Source organism: Elephas maximus, chromosome 4, assembly GCF_024166365.1.
Source record: "Elephas maximus indicus isolate mEleMax1 chromosome 4, mEleMax1 primary haplotype, whole genome shotgun sequence".
NCBI classification, from domain to species: domain Eukaryota; kingdom Metazoa; phylum Chordata; class Mammalia; order Proboscidea; family Elephantidae; genus Elephas; species Elephas maximus.
The window spans coordinates 161,318,748-161,341,892 of record NC_064822.1 but is presented as its reverse complement, the minus strand read 5'-3'; the positions used below and the strand labels follow the sequence as shown (position 1 = coordinate 161,341,892).

The 23,145-nt window shown below is 37.9% G+C and overlaps 1 protein-coding gene across 1 annotated transcript in view; it reads left to right on the top strand.

Moving 5' to 3' along the window:
- LTA4H (leukotriene A4 hydrolase) overlaps nt 1-21,018 on the top strand; it is a 41,683-nt gene extending 20,665 nt beyond the window's left edge. The window contains exons 4-19 of the mRNA XM_049884117.1: nt 2,079-2,147; nt 4,293-4,397; nt 6,247-6,299; nt 7,539-7,611; nt 7,874-8,014; nt 10,084-10,107; nt 10,510-10,580; nt 11,579-11,690; nt 12,276-12,420; nt 13,524-13,627; nt 14,076-14,146; nt 14,677-14,731; nt 16,385-16,480; nt 19,051-19,133; nt 19,784-19,888; nt 20,736-21,018. Coding sequence (XP_049740074.1) covers nt 2,079-2,147; nt 4,293-4,397; nt 6,247-6,299; nt 7,539-7,611; nt 7,874-8,014; nt 10,084-10,107; nt 10,510-10,580; nt 11,579-11,690; nt 12,276-12,420; nt 13,524-13,627; nt 14,076-14,146; nt 14,677-14,731; nt 16,385-16,480; nt 19,051-19,133; nt 19,784-19,888; nt 20,736-20,853 — 1,425 coding nt within the window. The 3' untranslated portion in view covers nt 20,854-21,018. The remainder of the gene's footprint in view (nt 1-2,078; nt 2,148-4,292; nt 4,398-6,246; nt 6,300-7,538; nt 7,612-7,873; nt 8,015-10,083; nt 10,108-10,509; nt 10,581-11,578; nt 11,691-12,275; nt 12,421-13,523; nt 13,628-14,075; nt 14,147-14,676; nt 14,732-16,384; nt 16,481-19,050; nt 19,134-19,783; nt 19,889-20,735) is intronic.
- The last annotated feature ends 2,127 nt before the right edge of the window (nt 21,019-23,145 follow it).

Below are 23,145 nucleotides of genomic sequence, written 5' to 3'. Positions count from 1 at the left end.
GGCAATCTATTACAAGGGTAATAAGTATCAAACTATCTTCTGAGGAAAAAAAAAAAAAGACTAATTTCTGTTAAACCAAACCAAACCCACTGCTGTTGAGTTGATTCCAACTCGTAGTGACCCTGTAGGACAGAGTAGAACAGTCGACAGGGTTTCCAAGGCTGTAAATCATTATGGAAGCAGACTGCCACATCTTTCTTCCATGGAGCGGCTGGTGCGTTCAAACTGTTGAACTTTCATTAGCAGCCGAGCACTTTTAACCATGGTGCCACCAGGGCTCCTTAATTCTGTTAATAATCAAATAATTTACAATTGAAGAAACTCCCTTCATTAAACATTCACTGTATTTCCAAATATTATGGTAGGTATTTTGCATTTATAACCTGTTGCCATCAAGTCGATTCTGACTCATAGTGACCCTATAGGTCAGAGTAGAACTGCCCCATAAAGTTTCCAATGAGCGCCTGGTGGATTTGAACTGCCAACCTTTTGGATAGCATCCGTAGCACTTAACCACTATGCCACCAGGATTTCCTTTGCATTTATAATCCTCCCCATATTCATATGATAGATATTATGGTAGGCTCAAAGTTAAATGTATCTATTAAAAAGAAAACAATATTAGCACATTAATTAGTCATGTTTACATTCTATTGTCAATTAAAATATCCCCTTAATTTAAGAAACCCTTAGTTCATTAATCTGGAAGAGGTGTGATGCTCTTGGCAAGAATGTACAAATTGTGCACACTCTATTTTTTTTGTAAAATCTGATTTTCAGGCAGTATTTCTCATAGAACACCCACAAGCTAAAGTTGGCAAGAAATGCAAGATATATGAATCACAATATGAGTTCTGAATATATTATTCTATTTCATATTGGCAGCAGTGAAATATGGGAAAGAGAGTTAATGAATTATTACAGTTGATAGTAAACATGTAGATGTGATTTTGTTTGATGACTTTTCTTATAGTTGTTCTGTATGTTTACCTGTTCTTATACAATTAAATACATGCAATGCCAAACCTGACTAGGGCCCATTAAAGAATTCTAGAGGCATGGTCCTGGAATTCTATTTTGGGAAAGAGAACCAGGTGGTCCTTCTAGTCCTCCTTAATCTACGAAGAGGTTCTTCAGGAGCCCATACTCATGGGGAGTCTTCTACATCTGAAATGAAAAGGGCTAGAGTGTGGGGGTTTTAAGGAAGTTTGTAGTGGAACAAATTATGCCTAGAATTTCTAACAACTGCAGAGAGGGGTGTTATAATCAGTATTCCTTTAAACTCGGTAGAGCCTGTTTTAATGATACTGGGGTTCCTTAGCTCGTCAGCAATCAACACAGACATATTTGTAGACTGGCCAGGGCATAAAATCCTGGGTGCTCTGGCCATTCTTCTTGATTGAACCAGTGTTTTTGACAGATTGATGTGGAAGCAGAGAAACACTTTGTATATTATATGATCATGTCTAGATTGTATTGAGGAAGACTGTTCTTTCTCCTTTTCTTCCTTGTTTTTACTTTCAAAACTTGCTGCAAGATTGAAAATGTCAAGACAACAACATTTCTCAGGTTGTGTTCCTCAGAACACTGGAGTCCTATTAAATGTTAATAACTAACCAGGGAAACAGGAGTTTAATGTTAAAATGAGTGTGAGAAATCCAAAAGATTACTGTAGTCTTTTCAGAACCTCCAGCAGGCTAATGTGCCTAGTTACTCTCCAAGTCAGGGAGGTAGTATGCCAGGGCTCTCAAATTTATTTGACTAAAGAACCCTGTTTTTTCAGGGTTGTTAGGAGCTCCTTGCGGAACACTGCTCTTACTCAGAGCATAAAGTAGGGAACACTGCTTAACAGTTTGCTTCATCCTTCAACTGAAAGGTGAGGGCTGAACCACACATTAAAATGGAAAATCAGATCTTATCCACAAATCAACTTTTGCTCCTTTAAAAGATCTCGGGAAATGTGAGACATTATTTTTAAAAAGAACATACCTAAGAATTATGCTGCAATTCTAATGATTTCTTAATGACTTGATTTATAAGAATGGAGAATGACCGTTTCTATTTTCTTCCCCTCACAGGCCATCCACTGCAGGGCAGTTCTTCCTTGCCAAGATACTCCTTCTGTGAAATTAACCTACAGTGCAGAGGTAAACATCACAAATTATTAACTGAATTAAAGGATCCACACAAGTAAATGTGACATAATTGATAAGCAGAGATAGTGATTGGAATTTTTACAGCTAGAAGTATTTTACTGAAATTCTACCTGAAATATGTACAAAAGAGGCTATGGGCCTCATTTTGAATTTCTATGAAATGCAGTTTTGAACACTGTAAGTAAGAAAAGGAAGTGGATACCATTCTGATTTTAAAAGAAATTCAGAATTCAGGACCTAAAAGCAAGAATTTTGGAAGAACATTTTTAACTTTTAAAAATTGACGTATTTGCTGGATTAAAGTTTCCATAAATCCACTATGTTGTTGTGGTGGCGGTGAGCCATTGAGTTGATTCCGACTCACAGCGATCCTGTAGGACAGAGTAAAACTTCCCCACAGGGCTTTGAGGCTGTGATCTTTATAGGAACAGATCAGCTGGTGGGTTCGAGCCTTTTGGTTAGCAGCCGAGGGCTTAATGTTAGGCCACCAGGGCCAACTAGGTACACTAATGTACATACGTTGCAGACTTCTCAGTGTATATTTCCAGCTTATTCCTGAGCTAACTTCTTGATGGTCCTTGCACAGTGGTTAAGAGCTTAGCTGCTAACCAAAAGGTTGGCAGTTCGAATCCACCAGCTGCTCCTTGGAAACCCTATGGGGCAGTTCTGGTCTGTCTCATAGGGTCGCTGTCAGTTGGAACTGACTCAACAGCAACTGGTTTTGTTTGGTTTTATTTTTATTGTTTGTTTTGTATCCCAGAGGCTAGACCTAGGTACTTAGTCCAAGGAAATAGAACTGAGGACCAACCTGTATTTGGGGGGCCTTCTTGATTTGATTTCCAGACCATCCCACAACCAAAGAACACCTGGTAAAGTGCTATAGAATGCTAAACTTGGAGGCAGAGAATCCCAGGGTTCTGGGCTCTTCTCTATGACTTAATAACTGTGTGACCTTGGTCAGGCCATTTAACCTCACAACCACAGTTGTCTCATCTATAAAACATTTCACTACCAAATAAAGAGAGGAGGCTAAACCAAATTAGTTCCTGAGTGTTTTTTGTTTTTAGATCTGTGGTGGTTGTAGCACTAGAACTTAACCTTCAAATTTTGTACCTGCCTCAGCATTACCTCTGAGTCCTGGGCCATGCAAGAAAAACCTGAAAGTCTGGCACTTACTGAATGTGTCCTTGTTAGCACTTCATTCTGGCATTTATTAGAAATTAAACTACTAGAATCATGGTGCTAGAATTAGAATGCACACTTAAGTCACCATGTGGTTTGCTCCGTAAGGAGCTTGCCGTATAAATTTCCAGAGAAAATTATTTCACGGTTTTTGGCAATAAGTTTTAGTTTTCATAGTCATCACCCTTAAAGGATTCTTCTCCTTGTAGCTCCAAGGATTTATCTAAAATATAAAATTGTCCAAAACTGTATTCTCTGTCCTAAAATGAATACAGCATACTTCTGAATCTTTGATGGGGCGGGGGGGGGGGGGCGTGTAGGAGAATGGGAGATGTCACTACCATTACCAGGCACAGTGTTAGGCTCTTCATTTATAGTTTTTATTCCTTGCAACAAACCTATGAACCCTTCGTTTGATGGTGAATCTGAGGCTCAGGGACATCATTAGCCCATGGCCATGTAGTTGGTAAGTGGCAGAGCAGGGCTTTTAATCCAGTTTCTTCCAAAACTCTGCTCTTAATATGGGTAGATAGGAATTTCAAATTTATTTTTAAAGCTAGTTTTACATATTGCTAATTCTATTTATAAAACCGATGTATACTTACCCATTGAGTTCATTAAAAAAAAAACAAAAACCCAAACCCATTGCTGTTGAGTTGATTCCAACTCAGCGACCCCATAGGACAGAGTAGAATTGTTCCATAGGGTTTCTAAGGCTATAATCTTTAAGGAAGCAGACTGCCACATCTTTCTCCCAGGGAGTAGCTGGTGGGTTCAAATCATTAGCCTTTTGGTTAGCAACTAAGCCCTTAACCACTGTACCACCAGGGTTCCTTTTTGAGTTCATAGTTTGTGTATTACATACATAGTCAAGAAGGAAAAAAAAAGTTAGATGTGTATTTTAAGATACATATAACCTATTTATAACTGGAAATTACTTTTCTTCTCAATTAGGTGTCTGTCCCTAAAGAACTGGTGGCACTTATGAGTGCTATTCGTGATGGAGAAGCACCTGATCCAAAAGATTCAAGCAGGAAAATCTATAGATTCAACCAGAAAGTAAGATAACAGGGTCTTGATTTTTGTGTTAGTTGGTGGTAAACTACAGGTAGCTTGTACCCATCCAAAGAGCAAGATTGCTTTAAAAAAAAAAAAAAACAGCTTTTGTTTTTTGGTTTTCTTTATTCCTTTTTCTTGTGTACTTTTAAAAGATTGTTTTTACTAAATAGGCAGTAGATAAGTGGTAACTTTGGTGAAGGGATAAGTCAGTGTACAGCACTGGGGAAGCCAGCACAGCTTGCACAAGGCAGTCATGGAAGCTCCATAGATACATTAGATTCCCTGAGGGACTGAATTACTGGGCCGAGGGCTGTGGAGACCATGGTCTTGGGGAACATCTAGATCAGTTGACATAACATAGTTTATAAAGAAAATGTTCTACATGCTACTTTGGTGAGCACGGGGTCTTAAAAGCTTGTGAGCAGCCATCTAAAATACTCCACTGGTCTCACTGTATCTGGAGCGAGGGAGAATGAAGAAAACCAAAGACAGAAGGGAAAGATTAGTCCAAATGAGTAACGGACTACAAGTACTACAGCCTTTACCAGACTGAGTCCAGCACAACTAGTTGGAGCCCGGCTCCCCCTACTGACTGCTCTGACAGAGATCACAATACAGGGTTCTGGACAAAGCTGGAGAAAAATGTAGAACAGAATTCTAACTCACAGAGAAAAAAAAAAAAAGCCCAGACTTAATGGTCTGACAGACACCGGAAAAACCCCAAGAGTATGGCTCTCTGACACCCTTTTAGCTCAGCAATGAAGTCACTCCTGAGGTTCACCCTTCAGCCAAAGATTAGACAGGCCCATAAAACAAAACAAGACTAAAGGGGGCACACCAGTCCAGGGGCAAAGACGAGAAGGCAGGAGGAGACAGGAAAGCTGGTGATTGGGAACCCAAGGTCAAGAAAGGAGAGTGTTGGCACATTGTGGGATTGGCAACCAATGTCACAAAACAATATGTATACTCATTGTTTAATGAGAAACTAGTTTGGTCTGTAAAACGTCATCTAAAGCACAATTTAAAAAAAAAAAAAGATTGTTTTCTACTTACAGAGAATGTTGCGTTGGAGAAAGAAGTTGCTGGATAATCGTGGTAGGGAATGAGTGCAGATTCCACTTTCTCCCACTCCTGTCTGTAGCAAGCTTCCTATTTCTTCAAGTCACCATTTCACCCGCATAGGCTTGCAGGAATGTGATTGTGTAGAGTTTACAAACGGCAGAGCTGTCTTATAGCAAAAAAGCACTACAGTCCTTTAAATTCAAAGTTCCCATGTAGCTGGTAATTTGACTTGTATCTTTGACCTTGCATGAGTGTGTGTGCGTGTGTGTGTATGAATGTTTTTTTAATCCATCTTAATAGAACACAGAAATGAACTACAATGGGCAGTTTTGCTCCCGCCTCAGCTTCTTAAAACCCAGGAAAATTAGTTCCAGGCTCCCATAACCTAGGCATCCATTTATTGCTGAACTATTTTTTGTGTCTGTAGAATATACCAGTAGTGTTTTCAAACCTAAGAAAAAAACACGGTTGCCTTCGTACAGGTTAATTTTTGAGACATGCTTAAAACGTATCTTGTAATACTACTGCAGGCATATTTTTTACATGTTGGGAGTGTTCCCTCCTGGTAGAATAAAAAAGAAATAGATATTTTGAAATGTTTTACAGTTTGAATTATTTGAGCTCTTACAAATGAGAACTATTTGAGAAGAACAAAAGGAAAGTCATCCATACCAACATTTGGAGATTTGAAGGGGAATTTGTGTAATTTTAAATATGAATCGTCTTACTCTGTAAACTTTTTAAACACTAATGCAAGCGTGGGCGTGTGTTTGCTTGCCCCCTCTAGGTTCCGATACCCTGCTACTTGATTGCTTTAGTTGTCGGAGCTTTAGAAAGCAGGTGAGCTTTCAAGCATCTCATTTGGGTATTCCTCCAGATTTCTAATAACAGCTCCAGAAAAATTCTAATTTAATTATAAAATCTAAGCAAATTTTAAATTAGAAAGTCTTTACCAATTACACCTTAGATTTTCCAAGTATTGTAAAATGAGCATGCTTTTACCTTTGGTTAAAGATCTGGGTTCTAGTCTAAGCTTAAGCAACTCACTTCTTGGAAACTCCATTTCCTCATCCTCAAAGTTGCATTTGTTTCTGCCTTTACTCACTGGGTGGTTGTGTGCGACAAATGATATAAAACATATTGAAGCATTTTGAAGCCTGTAAATATTATAGAAATGTAAGATATCTTATTTAACTTTTACCATATCTAGAGTTCCCTTCCTTTTTAATTTTCTGTTTCTTATTTCTAAACGACTGAGAATTAAGAATGTATGTAGTGACCACAGGAAACCCTGGTGGCATAGTGGCTAAGTGCTATGGCTGTTAACCAAAAGGACAGCAGTTCAAATCCACCAGGCACCACTTGGAAGCCCTCTGGGGCAGTTTTACTCTCTCCTATAGGGTCGCTTTGAGTTGGAACCAACTGGAGGGCAACGGGTTTGGTTTTTTTTTTTTTTTTGATAGTGATCACATTCTTTAAATTGCCAGAAATGTAGAGAGGGTGGAGAAGTCAGGCAAACACAGATTCAGATTCCAGCCTCAGCAGTTACTACCTACATCCTTGGGCAACTCAGCAACCTCTTTGAGTTTTATTTTTCTTCACCTGAAAAACGGAAATAATAATATGTTCTTCAAAGGATTTTTGTGAGGATTAACAGACCTATTATATATAAAGCACCTAGTTTAGTTTCTGGTCTGTAAGACATACTCAATAAATGATATTTATAATAATTATCAATAGCAGCTGATGATACTGAGCTCTTATTATGTAACAAGTCCAGTGCATTATCTCACTAAACCTTCACAACAACCCTGCAGAGTAGATACTATTATTTTTCCCTATTTTACCAATGAAGAAACTGATACTCAGTGATTTTACTAATTTACCCAGAGTCACACAGCTAGGAAGTGGCAGAGCCAGGACCCAAACCTAGGCCGTCTGACTTCAGAACCATGCAGTGTAGACTTGCGCTGTCCAATATGGCAGCCACCAATTACATGAGGCTTTATTGAGCACAAGAACCAAGTGAGTACTAATTGCTCTTGAATTTCTTTTTTACTAAGCTTTTTAATTTTGCAGGCAAATTGGCCCAAGAACATTGGTATGGTCTGAGAAGGAACAGGTCGAAAAGTCTGCTTATGAATTTTCTGAGGTTGGTCACGCAGTTACCCTTTTTATCCATTGTGGTAGACAATAGGTTTAAGATTTTGACCATGAAATGGAATCGTTTTAAGTGATGTAGCAAAAGAATGAAACATATTTTATGTGAATTTCTAGTTGCTAGATTCCTTCTATCATTTTCATTTAAAATAAGCATCATTAATTCATAAACTTCATAGAAAGCAATATACACTTCTAAGAAATTTATTATGGTAAATAATGAAGACATACATATATACACATTAATTTTTCAGACTGAATCGATGCTTCAAATTGCAGAAGATCTGGGAGGACCATATGTATGGGGACAGTATGACCTGTTGGTCCTTCCACCCTCCTTCCCTTTTGGCGGTATGGAGAATCCTTGCCTTACTTTTGTAACTCCTACTCTACTGGTAAGTGTAAATGTTTCTTCATTTGAAATTAGGCTTCTCAAAAATAAACCTAGGCCTGAAGAACCTTAGATTCCTAATACTATAAAACAAACCATTTCTCTTGTTCATGTAACAATTCTGTCTTAGTCATCTAGTGCTGCTATAACAGAAATAGCACAAGTGGCTGGCTTGAACAAAGAGAAACTTATTTCTTCAGAGTAAAGTAGGCTAAAAGTCCAACATCAGGGCATCAGCTCCAGGGGAAGCCTTTCTCTCCCTGTCAGCCTTCTCGTCAGTCTTCCCCCAGACTAGGAGCTTCTCCACACAGGGACTCTGGGTCCAAAGGATACGCTCTGCTCCCAGCACTGCTTTCTTCGTGGTATGAAGTCCCGCTGTCTTTCTGCTCACTTTTCTCTTTTATATCTCAAGAGAGTGCCTCAAGACACAGTCCAATCTTGTAGACTGAGTCCAGCCTCACCAACACAATTGCCGCCCATCCTCCCTCATTATCATAGAGGCAGGATTTACAACATATAGGAAAATCGCACAATACCAGTTATCAAGCCCAGCCAAATTGATACACACATTTTCGGGGGACATAATTCAATCCATGACACCTCGTTTCAATTTTATTCCTTATTGTGGTTATCCTCATCATCTCATCTTTCAAAAGAAAATAAATTGGCCATTTGAGGGGGGAGAATATTATGTTCAAGGTGTTTTGGATTTGGGCGTTTGGAGAGGGAGGAGGCTATGTAACCACCACCGATTGGTGAATTATGTTTCTAGACAAACAAACCATACCATTTTCACTTGCTATATTTTTTTTTATACACCAGTTACCAGCTGTTGCGGAGTGGATTCCCACTCATGGCAACCCCTTCTGTGTCAGAGTAAAACTGCGCTCCATAGGGTTTTCGGTGGCTGATTTTTTGGAAGTAGATCTCCAGATCTTTCTTCTAAGGCACCTCTGGGTAGACTCAGACCTCCAACTCTCTGGTTAGCAGCCAAGCATGTTAACCATTTCCACCACGCAGGGACTTCACATTTGCCAAATAACCAAACCCGTAGCTGTTGAGTCAATTCCAACTCATAGTGACCCTATAGGACAGAGTAGAACTGCCTCATAGAGTTCCCAAGGAGCACCTGATAGATTTGAACTGCCAGCCTTTTGGTTAGCAGCCATAGCTCTTAACCACTATGCCACCAGGCTTTCCTTTACCATGTAGGTACTGGTGAAAAAAAACTCAGTGTGCCACATACAGGAAAAGATTAGGCCGCAAAGGAGCCCTGGTGGCACAGTGGTTAAGCGCTGGGCTGCTAACCCAAAGGTCAGTTGTTTGAACCCACTAGCCACTCCAAGGGAGAAAGATGTGGTAGTCTGCTTACATAAAGATTACAGCCTTGGAAACCATATGGGGCAGTTCTACTCTGTCTGATAGGGTCACTGTGAGTCTGAATCAACTTTTGGCACTGGGTTTTTTTGTTTGTTTAGGCTTTCGCAAACTACTTTAAATAATTCCTAGAATCAGGAGAGCAATGAATTAGCAGCTAAATAAATAAAATAAAGCACAGGAAACTGTAAACTTTTCTTAAGTATATTGCAGATAAAAGGACAGAAAGAAATGATAGGAGGAGAAATGTTTCCCAGAAGTTAATTAGAGACAAGTGTACTGGCCCTCCTGGTATTGGAAAAAATTCCCTAGCCTTAATGAGAGAAAGAATTATGTTGTTTTTTGTCCTGTATTTTTTGTTTGTTTTCTGAATGCATGTCTCTTTTGAATTTTTTAGAGTGCCAGAGTAGAAACACCAAAACCAAACTCACTGCTGCCGATCATTTCCAACTCATAGCAACCCTATAGGACAGAGTAGAAGTGTCCCATAGGGTTTCCAAGGAGCAGTTTGGTGGATTCGAACTGCCAACCATTTGATTAGCAGCCAAGCTATTAACCACTGTGCCACCAGGGCTCCAGTAGAAACACAGTGGGTCATTAATGCTAGATTACTAGGCATTGAAGCAGGTGGTCTTTTAGATAAAGTCTGTAATTTGATTACTGAAATACTAAAGTAATTTCCTTTTTTTGTTTTAGGCAGGTGACAAGTCACTCTCCAATGTAAGTTAAAGTTTCTTGTTATGGTCTTATCCTCAAGAAGTATTAAATCAACTGATTTTAAAATTAAACAATTAGTTAACAGATTTAAGAAAATTTTATGGTTCAGTCTTTTCATATTTTTATGAAATATTTACTAATGGAGTTACGTATCCATTTAATTTAGTATTTTCTAAATAACCTTTGTTTCTAATTATTTTAACTAAGCCATATGTTCTTCGACACAATTATATATATGTATATATTTTTTCTTTTGCTAAACTGAGAAACTCCTGAATATCTTAACTAATGATTAAAAAAATGGCGTTAACAATGTTGTTGAAAGGACTAGAGTGCCTAAAGAGTGGATTATTTTAAGTTAAGGTAATAAATTTTTCCACTAACCACTTTCACTTTTTTCTGTAGGTTATTGCACATGAAATATCTCATAGTTGGACAGGAAATCTAGTGACCAACAAAACTTGGGATCACTTTTGGTAAGTTTTTTTTTTTTTTTTTTTTCAATTTCCTTATTGGTTCTTGTTATTGATTGATTGATTCCATGTCTCCGAGTACTCCTAATTACATATGATGTTATTATCAAGGTAGAAAAAATTTTTTAATTCTGTAAGACTTATCCCAGCATTAGGTACATTGTAGGTATTCAGTTTATTTTATTAGTCTCTGATGCAGACACATTTTACTACATGGACACATAAAACCAGAACTATGGCGTAATTTTCCCTGTTGCCATCTGCTGGGCTTCCCATTGCTCTGAACTAGCTGCAGGGGAACCACATAGGCCATTTGCTCAGACAATTGCGTTAATCTGTAGGAAAGCCCAAAAGAAATACCTTGGAAAACCAAAGATACAAGGGAAAGATTAGTCCAAATGACTCGTGGACCACAAGTACGACAATCTCTACCAGACTGAGTCCTGTACAACTAGATGGTACCAGGCTACCACCAATGACTGCTCTGACAGGAAACACAATAGAGGGTCCTGGACAGAGCTGGAGAAAAATGTAGAACAAAATTCTAACTCACAAAAAAAAAGACCAGACTTACTGGCCTGACAGAGACTGGAGAAACCCTGAGAGTATGGCCTCCTGACACCCCTTTATCTCAATACTGAAGTCACTCCTGAGGTTTACCCTTCAGCCAAAGATTAGACAGACCCATAAAACAAAACAAGGCTCAGTGGGCACACGAGCCCCGGGGCAAGGATGAGAAGGCAGGAGGGGGTAGAAAAGCTGGTAATGGGGAACCCAAGGTCGCGAAGGGGAGAGTATTGACATGTCGTGGGGTTGGCCAACCAGTGTCACAAAACAGTATGTGTCTTAATTGTTTAATAAGAAACTAATTTGCTCTGTAAACCTTCATCTAAAGTACAATAATTTTTTTTTTTTAATAAAAAAAAGAAAATACCTTGTTGATTAAAATGCTACTTCCCCTCAGCTGTATCAGTGTTTCTTTTTTTTTTTTTTTTTTTTAGGTTAAATGAAGGACATACTGTGTACTTGGAACGCCACATTTGTGGACGATTGTTTGGTGAAAAGTTCAGACATTTTCATGCTCTGGGAGGATGGGGAGAACTACAGAATACAGTAAATGAGTCACATTTTTAAAAGCATTCACCCAGAACTCATAGATGTCAAAAAACTTAGTTTGTAAAGCATCTTTACCAAGTAGCAACAAAGTCATTTTTATAGGCGTGGAGACAGAAGCAGATGCTGGTATAAGTATACTACTGCATCGGTAAATGTCCTTCATTATACCTGTGTAAGATAGTGATCATTGTCCGAACTGGGAGCTGCAGGGTTTCTTTGGGTCTTTTGCTGGTTACTATGTTTGAATTTCATTTGAGACATATATATATATATATATATATATATATATATATATATATATATATATATTTGCTGACCAGGCATTGTAGACCTTTTCCTAGTCTTTTATAAGAATAAAGCCTCTTATTGGGCAAGAAATATCAGGAACAAGTAGCCATTCCATGAATAGACTTCCAGAAATTTATGCCAACATATCCTGCTATTTCCAGCCTCATAATTTTTCAAGTTCTAGACTCCCCAAAAAGTTATGCCACTGAGTGAAGTAATGCTTGCGTATTAGCGTGTTTGTGCGGTGATACCAGTCTTCATATGTGAACATTCATCCACGTCTCTGTCTTGCAGGTAAAGACTTTTGGGGATACAGGACCTTTCACCAAACTCGTGGTTGATCTGAAGGATGTTGACCCTGACGTAGCATATTCTTTGGTTCCCTATGAGAAGGGCTTTGCTTTACTCTTTTACCTCGAACAGCTTCTCGGAGGACCAGGTGAGTAGTAGGCATTTTCAGATGTTTTTTTTTCTTTTTGAAAGTAATGTAAAAAAATGAGGAAGGATTTTAAACTCTGTTTTTTATTTCCAGTTTATTCTGTATCTGGCTGCCAAAGAAATTTTTGTTTTCTAATGTCACCTCTCTATTTAAAACCTTGAATAGAACCTGGGTTCTAAGTTGTGCTTCTTGACTTTTTAAAAACCTTATCCATATTTTAAAAATTAAAAAAGTAGCATGTGCTTACTGAAAAAATTTATGCGCTATCAAAGTTTATGAGTAACAAGTGAGGGTCCCTCAGCCCCAGGGGTAACCAGTTTCAGCAGTTTGGTGTGTGTGGCTCCAGATATTTACTAAGTATAAATAAAAAAAAATAGCGCCGTAAGTATAAATAGCTATACGTATTTATTTGTTTAACTATAAATAGACAAATAAATATGTATAGTTATTTCAATTACAGAAGAAGTCATACTGTATATGTTCTGCATTGTTTTTTTTTTCACAACAGTATTTCACATATATCCTTCCATGTTAGTACATGAGCTCTATCTCATGCTTTTAAATGCCATCGTAGTATTTCATTATATAAAAAAAAAACCCAGTGCTGTCGAGTTGATAGATATGCTGAATTTGTGTAATCTGCCCCTACTGATGGGCCTTTAGGTGTTCTCCTTTGCTGTTTGACTTTGAAGGCCCTCCATGAGTTGGAGCGGGGCGGGAGGAGGGCATTCACGGACATTCCTCCCATCTGATCTTATTCGACTCGACGGCAATGGGTTTGGGTTTTTTAGTCATGCTAGGGTCACTGCTTTTAGAACTTGTGTTGTTCATCCCTTTTCTGTGTGTTCATTTGTGTCATCCCCCTAAACTGGGTTAATTAGGATTTCTCTTCTCCTTTCTACCCAATTATATTTATTCTTTAAGGCCCAGCTTAAGTCCTACCTCCTTTTTTGAGCAGTCTTTACTCTTAAAGCCCTTGCCTGTTTTCCTATTCTTTAAATGTTCTCTGTGGTTACTAGCACAATGCCCAAGCACAAAAAAGCTAAATAGTTACCTTTACCTTTCTATTAATTGATTTTTTTTTTTTTTTTTAACACTTTTAGAGATATTCCTAGGATTCTTAAAGGCTTATGTTAAGAAATTTTCTTACAAGAGCATAACCACTGATGACTGGAAGGATTTCCTTTATTCCCACTTTAAAGATAAGGTTGGATTTAAAAAACTTTCTTATATTTTATGCCCATACCTCTTTATTTATTAGCAATTTGTTAGCCTGATTTGAATTGCTTAATAGCAATATTGGTATAAAATTTGTTTTAAGACTCAATCTTGTATTTTATCCTGTTTAATAAGTGATGTCAACAACATGAACTAATGTGTAGAATTTTCCTATTTTTTATAAAATCAGGTATATACAGTATAGTATGCTTCAGAATTTCATTTTATGGTATGCCTAATTTTCCTATTTTAATTATTTAACAGAACACTACTGATTAATACATATTTATTTTAGAAAGCAACTTGGGAATTATCTTGACATGCCAATGTAGACAGAATTATAGATCTGAGGACCTAAAAGTTTGCTTTAGATTTTTTTTTTCCAAACAGAAGGATTTGTTTGGTGGCTAACTGGGTATTTTTCTTACTGTTCTCAGGCTGATATCCTGAATCAAGTTGATTGGAATGCCTGGCTGTACTCTCCTGGACTGCCTCCTGTAAAACCCAAGCAAGTGCTTTCTCGTTAATACTTTCCTTCTCATTCTCTTAAATCCTGTTGTTGTCCGTTGCTATCAAGTTGATTTGGATTCTTGGCAACCCCACGTGTGCAGAGTAGAGCTGTACTCCATAGGATTTTCAAGGCTGTGACCTTTTAGAAGCCGATCACCAGACCTTTTTTCTATAGTGCTTCTGGGTAGATTTGAGCTGCCAACCTTTGGGTAGTAGCTGAGCCCTTAAAGCTCCTCAAAATACCTAAAAGAATTTTATGCCTTGCTTAATCTGTTACTAGTTAGTGATTAGAGTAGAGTTCTTAGGTGTTTGGACCTTAACCCTGAGGCCAAAAGAATAATTTCCATGATAAATAGAAGCTAGTTCAACGTATTGCAAATAATTAAGTCATAAAAGATTTTCTATTTCCATTGCTTGGAATTCTTTACTTTGAAACTGAAGTACATTCTGTAACTTTAAAATTGCATTTATGTGAAAGCATGTGCATTTTTATAAAATTTAATCTTTAATATTTTTTCCTCTTTGCAGTTATGATATGACTCTGACAAATGCTTGTATTGCTTTAAGTCAAAGATGGATTACTGTGAGTAGTAATGTGTGGATTTTTACTCCTTTATGGATAGTACAAATATGTCTCCACTCCTGAAGATAGGAAGGGGGTGTATTTTACTTATGAACAGTTGTATTTGCAAGGCTGTTTCTGTCATGTTTTTAATATTTCCAAGGTGATACTCTACAAGTTCCCAATGTATAAAGTTTTGTGGGGAAAAAAAAAATTAACATTGACAGCAGCAGCTCTGATTTTCCTTGCCTCTTTTCAGTCTTCAAAAATATTGCAAATGTGTGTGCATTTTACCTTTCTTATTTTCTTCATAAATCATTTATAAGATATTACTTCAAACATGGCAGTTAGAAATACCAGAGAAACACAAACCCATCTTGGGTGACCTCTATGCCAACTGTTAGTGTGGGAAGAATTGAGGCAGCTTTCTTCTGACATGTAGCTTTGTTCACTTTTATGAACCTTCCAAAATAGATACTGAAGCATAACCCTTTAGGGAAATTAGAGTGAGTATGTGTCTCGGATAATTCTTTAGTGGAAAATAACAAAAGATTTAGGAATAATCCTATTATCTATGGTGAATTTAGGTGTTACCTTTTAAAACTAAAGTTTATCCAACCATATTTCTTAGCATCCTCTCCATATCAGGGTGGCTGGGTTCTGATAATAAGGGGAGGGAGATGCAAAATAGCATGTATCATTTAAAGTAAGTTTTCTGTAAGGTTATTGTTATTGTTGTTAGGTGCTGTCGAGTCAATTTCAACTTCTAGCAACCCTCTTGTGACAGAGTAGAACTGCCGGATGGAGCTTTCTAGGTTAAAGTCTTTGCAGAAACAGATCGAAAGGTCTTTTTCCCGCAGAGCCACTAGGTGAATTGAACTACCAACCTTTTCGTTAGCAGCCAAGCACTTAATCATTGTACCACCAGGGCTCTTTTGTAAGGATATGCAAGGAATTATTAATATTGGTTGCTGAGGAACAGGACTTGGAGGTAGAACAAAAACAAAGGAGCTTTTCATTCTATCCTATTTAATTTTTTAACATTCGCGTATATTTCTTTTAAATTAAAAAAAAAAATTTTTTTAAGAAACTCAACTAAAAAGATTTTTAAATACTCATTTAATATTCCTTAATCACATCCTTAAATATTTGTGGCTGTGAATCCTGATTTTGAAAAGCACAGAGCCACTTTTCTTTTTCTTAGATGATTTCCAAGACTAAGTAGGGAAAATAGAATGTGTGGGGTTGAAAGGAAGCATCAATTTATAACCTTATCAATTTATTTGTGAGATATTACAAAGAATATGCAATTTGATCCTTTATCCAAACTTATTAATTGACCTATAAATTAGCTGTCATGCTTTTTATAATATTTTCTTTACTTTGGAAATCTTTGAATGGTACAAAGGATGTCAAAAGTTTCCCCTAGCCTTACAATTAATAGTCTGATTTTTCTTAAGTAGTATAGCTTTTAGGAGTCATATCCAGTTTTCTAAAGGACAGTAATTCAGTCTCAGGATCATAATTTAAGTAGCTAAGGATTAAATTTATCTATTTTTTTTACAACCTTATACAACCATGTCTTTTTGTATTTTTCCTAATTTTTATCAGATAAACCAATAAGTATAATCAAATTGTACAAGAATAGAAATAACCAGGTAACATTTATTTTAGGCCAAAGAAGATGATTTTAATTCATTCAGCGCAGCAGACCTGAAAGATCTCTCTTCTCATCAGTTGAATGAGTTTCTGGCACAGCTGATCCAGAAAGTAAGTACTAGCTCAAAACATTAGAAATCTAAATGGGCAAAAAAGCACAGCATTTATGTTCAAACCGACTTGAACAAAACTAATGGAGAAAAATAATTTATAAAATTCAGTTATTTATTTTAAAAAAATTTGTTGAATTCCTACTATGTTTACTATTTTTTTGAATACAAAAATATATAAGAAAAATAGACATTGTCCTCAAGAAGCTTATGATCTATTAGGAAAGGTAAGACATGCAAAATTTAGTAATAAAAGGAGCTAGGTTTTAGGTGCAGTGCCGTGGTGGCACGGTGGTTAAGCACTTAGCTGCTAACTGAAAGGTCTGTGGTTCGAACCCACCATCTAATTCTCAGGAGAAAGATGTGGGTGGCAGGCAGTCTGCTTTTATAAAATAAGATTTACAGCCTTGGAAACTCTATGGGGCAGTTTTATTCTGTCCTATAGGGTCACTCTGAGTCAGAATCGACACAACAGCAACAAGTTCGGTTTTTTTTTGGTTTTTTTTAATCTTTTTTTGGTATATTTTAGGTATCACTTGAGAAAAACAGTTAATTAGTGAAGAAAGAATTCCTTCTAACTGTAGTAATCAAGAAATTGATTAGTAGTTTTTGAAGGAACGGGACTTGATTTGAGCAGAGCAGTGTTAGCTGGGACGTAGAAATTCAGATTGCAAGGAGCAGCAAGTGAAGGCATGTGCCCAGCGTTGCGGGAGTAAATATTAAAGAAAGGTAAAGAAGTTAGTGGAAAATAGCACTGGAAAGGCAGGTGGGGATCAGCTGCGATGAGCCTTGAATGCTAAGCTAAGAATTTTAGATTTTATTCCAGTCAGTGGGAAAGGATTTAAGATTTTTGACAGGAGAGTCATTTGATGAAACGGTGGGTTGTTTAAACTACTGGTGACATGAAGGCTGGATTGACGTGAGGAATACTAATGGTGAAGCTAGTAGTTTGAAGACTTGCAGGAGTGCAGGAGATGAGGTAGTGAGCTGGTGGGAGTGGAAAGAACCAGATAGATGAGGGATTGCACAAGATGAAAGCTTAGCATTTTGTAACTAACTAACTGGATTTGGGAGTTAAGGAGGAAGAATCCAAGTAGATTTTAAGATTTCAAACCCAGGTAATTGGAAGCATATGTGAAGCTGGAAGGACATGCTGCATTTTGAGGGGGAGACAATGACTGAGTCTTTAAGTATTACGTTACTTAAAGGGTACCAAAACCTTGAGAGAGATGGAGAAGATTTAGAACAGAATTTCCTATAGAACTGATGTAAAATGAGGAATAGGGTTTTAAAGCAACAGGGTCCCAATCAAAGTAAGAGAGAGTAAACGTTAGTGAATCGGGCCATCACAGTTTAATTTCTTTAGCACTGCTGTGTGGCCTGGGAGCAGGAGGAGAGAAAGCATGATGAGGATGACTTGGGAATAACCATGGCAAAAACTGGGGAAAGTAGCGAAGCCTAGGATGTGGCCTTAACTGGCTGCCCTACCATGGTGAACTTGGAGTTGAGTGTGCCCATGAGGGGGCTTATAGACTAAATAATTTGGGAAGCAGTTAATGACAGCAGAGATGGTTAAGTTAGTGTGGACTGAGTGTGTTGAACAGTAAGGAGGTCGTGGCTGGAGGGGAGAGTTAACATCTCCTTAGTAGCACCTCTGCCTGCACTCCGTGGGCACCTCAGACTCTCCACTTGGTCCAAACTGAACTTATCTTCTTTCTTTCCTTCATCCAAACTTGTTCTCCTGTTTAGCATGGGTTAGGGTGAGCATAAGACATTCATGAACCCCCTGAGTTGTATATAAAGGTTTGTGTTTATGTGGTAAATGATGTATTTTTTCTAAGGAAAGGGTCCATATTATTCATCAGATTCTGAAACCGTGATGACCTGATTCACTAACCATTGATTCTCTCTTACTTCGACTGGGCCCCAGTTGTGTTAAAATCCTACTCCTCATTTTGCATTGATTCTCAGAGTAAACGCAGAGTATAAACTGGTGTGCAGTATAATTATTACAGGATTATTCATCATTACAGAAGTCCTTTTCAAACATACCTGTCATATCCCCCCTTTCTATAATACAAAAGTTTAAGAATTGCTATTTTATAGGGATGTAGATAATATAAAAGGGATTTCAGCGGAAATATGCAAAGATAAAGGTGAGGAGGATCAATGAGGAAAGATTAAGGAACTGTGATTTAATCTGGAGAATGGAAATAAATTTAAGCTACGTAAAGTATAAGAGAGAATTTGAAAGACTCTGGAAAGTGCTTAAAAGTTAATACTTATCTGTACCAAAGTCTGGAGGAGAGTAATAAGCACAGTATTCTTATTTAATTCTCTAACTACCTCACGAATTAAATTATCCCTTTGCTATTAGTAGAACATCCTTATCCAGAATAAGTTTGCACGGAATTTCCTTTAGTGTGCATTTATTTCTTTTATTTTTATCTAACTTATTTCCACATTATAAAATATTTAGGATTTTAATCTGGCTAAGAATTTTTCTCCAGCTCCTTTCTTCCCAGGAATCCTGTTGAAATGATACGTTATGCTTCTTTATTTTGCTCTTAGGCACCTCTTCCATTGGGGCACGTAAAGCGAATGCAAGAGGTGTACAACTTCAATGCCATTAACAATTCTGAAATACGATTCAGGTACATCATTTTAACTTGTCTCTGTGGAAGAAAGCAGAAAGCTAGCTTAAAAGGTGGAGACAGGGAAAGCAGAGTGTAAGACATATCTGAGTCCTGAAAAATCCTTGTCAAATCATTTTTTGCATCTATGTAAGTAATTCTAGTGGTACTTAGGGAATAGTCGGAATGTCTGTAAGATGATAGTATTCATCTTTTTGTTAGAGTTTGTTCTGAACTTCTCTTGCCTTAAAAATTAGAATTAGGCAGTCAGTGGTAAATAAACATTCTTCCACAACTAACTGAAGGGACTCTTCAGTAGAAATCATGAGAAATCTTTGGTTCTCCTGTATGTTCATCGTTACAGTCTGGGGCTTAAACCAAAGTTTAATTCATTCAGAAATCACATTTACAAGGTACATAAGCACTTATAGAATCCAAACCTTTTAAAACTTATGGTCTTTTTCAAGAACAAACTCCTCTTCCTTCTATTCTCCAATTGTAAAATTGTGTACATAAGGATTTGAGATTCTGAGTAAAAATATCAACTGGTATGCAATATAATTATTATGGGATTATTCATCATTACAGAAGTCCTTTTCAAATGTACCTGTCATATCCTGCCCCTTCCTCCTCACTTCCTATCCCAACCCCCTGAAAAACCCGCCTTTCAGATGGTTACGGCTCTGCATTCAATCCAAGTGGGAGGACGCAATTCCTTTGGCTCTGAAAATGGCAACTGAACAAGGAAGAATGAAGTTTACACGACCCTTATTCAAGTAAGAACCGAATCAAACTCTGTGCTTTGAATTTATATAAGGAATGGGGAAGAAAAGTATTAAATGAGCTGTGTTGTTGTTGTTGTTAAGTTTTTTATAAAATGTAATCTATGTGATAAATATTTTTAAACTTGTTAAAGCTTATAGATATAATTGTGGAATAGGAATTAATGCTTCTAAATATTTAAAATTTGGCATGGTTTTATTAGTTCTTTTAGAAGCATTATATAAAAAGTTAATAAAGCATGAATGATATCAGGGAGCCAGTCTTCCAGAATTCCCAAGCAAATTCCAACGATTATTTAGGAAAAAGACCAGTCTGCCTAATGGGTCTGAGTCTGTCTCTGAAATAGCACTATCCAACAGAACTTTCTGTGATGACAAAAATGTTCTATATTTACGCTGCCCCATGGGGTAGCCACTAGCCACTTGGGGCTATTGAGCACTTGAAATGCAGCTAGAATGACTAAGGAAATTAGTTTTTTTTATTTTATTTAATTTTACATAATTGGAAATTAAATAGCCATGTATGGCTAGTGGCTATTGCACTAGACAGGCCAGGTCTAAAGGCACTTTAGTTTTAATCTCACACTGTGGATTTGTGGCTTTATTTTCTTGACTTTAGTCGCCCCCAAATATAGATGAAGGTTGCTACTACTGTGGACAATGCCCCTCTGAATGAACCGTCCGTCCCTCTAGTTAAGGCCACCCTTCTTCACTACCGAAGTACAATGCTGCAGCAAGTCCCTCCTCGTCTCTCATACCTGAAGCAGTACTTTTGTTAAATATGTGGCTACCACCTGTGCTCTCATTTAACCTGAGATGTTGACTGTTCTTTCTTTCAAAGGGATCTTGCTGCCTTTGACAAATCCCACAATCTAGCCATCTGTGCCTACCAGCAGCACAAAGCCAGTATGCATCCTGTGACGGCCATGCTGGTGGGGAAAGACTTAAAAGTGGATTAAGACGTGCCCATGGCTGACTTCAGAAAGGTTTCTTTCTTAAATTGAATTCATAAAGAAATATGACGCTTCAGCTCACATCATGATTGCAAATGTCTTTTTGGTTTTGGCATTTTATTGTTTTGTCAGTGATTTTGCTAAAATAAAGCTGAGCTACATTTTTTTTCAGTGGGATGTTCTTTGTAAAATAAATTTTAGCAACATTTAATCTTTTGATTTATAAATCGTGTCTTCCAAATGGTCTTCATATTAGTTTTCTCCCAGTTTAATCACAAAATACGTCAACATATTATTGCCTGGACGTTTTAAGTTCTTTCATTTGAATCTGCTGCAAACCAAAAAATTTAGCATGAGTAGGTTTTTGCTTTTTAAATAACCTTGAACACGTCAACATATTATTGCCTGGACGTTTTAAGTTCTTTCATTTGAATCTGCTGCAAACCAAAAAATTCAGCATGAGTAGGTTTTTGCTTTTTAAATAACCTTGAACATGAACTCTCAGTTATATTTGCTGACCATTGGCCTGATGGACAGGATGAACTCCTTCACCAAAATGTATGCACTGTAACGGAAACACTCTGCTCCCTGCACCTGGATCCCCCATTGACCCCCTGGACTCATCTGGTCTGACCATCAAGGGTCAGATGGCCACCCTGAACTTAAGTACTTCTCATCAGTCCCTCAGGTATTCTCTTAAGAGCCTCTTCAGTCCGCCGAGTCTCCTCCTTCTCAGTGGCCAGCAAACAGTCTTCACCTACATAGAGCATACAGCATGCAGAAAGAAACATACTGAAAGCATAACAGCAACTTGACCAGATGAAAGAAGAGAGTAACTAGAAATAGGTAGGATCTAGTATTTCTAACTAGAGTAACTAGAAATACTCAATGATAGTATTACAGAGGTTCCCAGATTTTCTTAGTTCCCAGCACCTACTTAGTGTCTTGATATTTTTTTTCACAGCACCTTTTGTTCAAAAGAAATACCTAACTATTTCATTTATTAAGTAGTTAGGCTCAAACTTAATAATAATCATGTGGTGTCAAAAAAAAAAGGCACTGGTTTTCCTCAACAATTTAAAATACCCCAAAGCACTCATGAGCGCCCCCTGGCATGTCAGCACACAGTTTGGGAGCCACAACTGTATTATCTAGGATTCTTTTTTTTGCAAGTAACAATAACCCAAATGACTGGAAGTCAGAAATGGAAGTGGAGGGTTATTTTAAAGACATGAGGGCAGGGAGGGGGGCATCAGATTCCAAGGGCAGAGAGAACGGGACTGACACCTGGAATCTTAGAGTCATCAGTACTCTTGTGTCTCCTCTCTGCTTCTCTAGTCCAAAATGTACAGTCTGCCTACCCTCCAGCTTTACTGGTGCAAATAGTTCTCACCACATGGAGAGACTCTGGCCTAGCTTTGGGCCACCACTGGCCAATAAACTCCAGCTAACAGGAATAGTGTCTTATGAAGGTGGGTGAGGGTATGTCATCCTCAGTGCTAATACAATGCCTAAAATCCTAGACTAGATAGGAACAAACACCCAAAAGGTAGGTATCAAAGGGACACATTCCTGTTCATGCCTGGAATCCTGACACTTCTCTCTTGCTCACTCTCCCAAGCTGTTATCTCCTTTTGGACACTTACCTCCACTGCAGTGTTACTCTGTTTCGCAAGCCTCTCATCCCACTCGTCTTTCCTGTGAAGAATACCAGAGTTCAGCTCAAATTCCTGGTATCTGATCACTTAAAAACAAAACAAAAAAAAAACACATTGCCATCAAGTGGATTCCGACTCATAGCGACCCTATAGGACAGAGTAAAACTGCCCCATAGAGCTTCCAAGGAACACCCGATGGATTTGAACTGCCGACCTTTTGGTTAGCAGCCATAGCACTTAACCACTGTGCCCCCAGGGTTTCCATCTAATCAATTAGGAAGTGATTAAAACCTGAAAACCAAACCTGTTGCTGCCAATGCACAGTGGACCCTACAGGACAAAGTAGAACAGCCCCACAGAGTTTCCAAGGAGCGGCTGGTAGATTCGAACTGCCGATCTTTTGGTTAGCAGCCATTGCTGTTAACCACTATGCCACCAGGATTTCCAGGAAGTGATTTGCTAAAGCCCAATCACTTCCTGAGTCTAATCACTGAGGAAGTGATTAGACTTTAGCAAATCCATGCCCCCAAATAATGCTTTTAAGTCTTCTCCTGCTCCGTAAGCACACCCAGCGTACACTAAGCTAGTGTCGTTTTTCAGTTACCACTGACTGGGAATACTGAAAGTGAATTCAGACAAG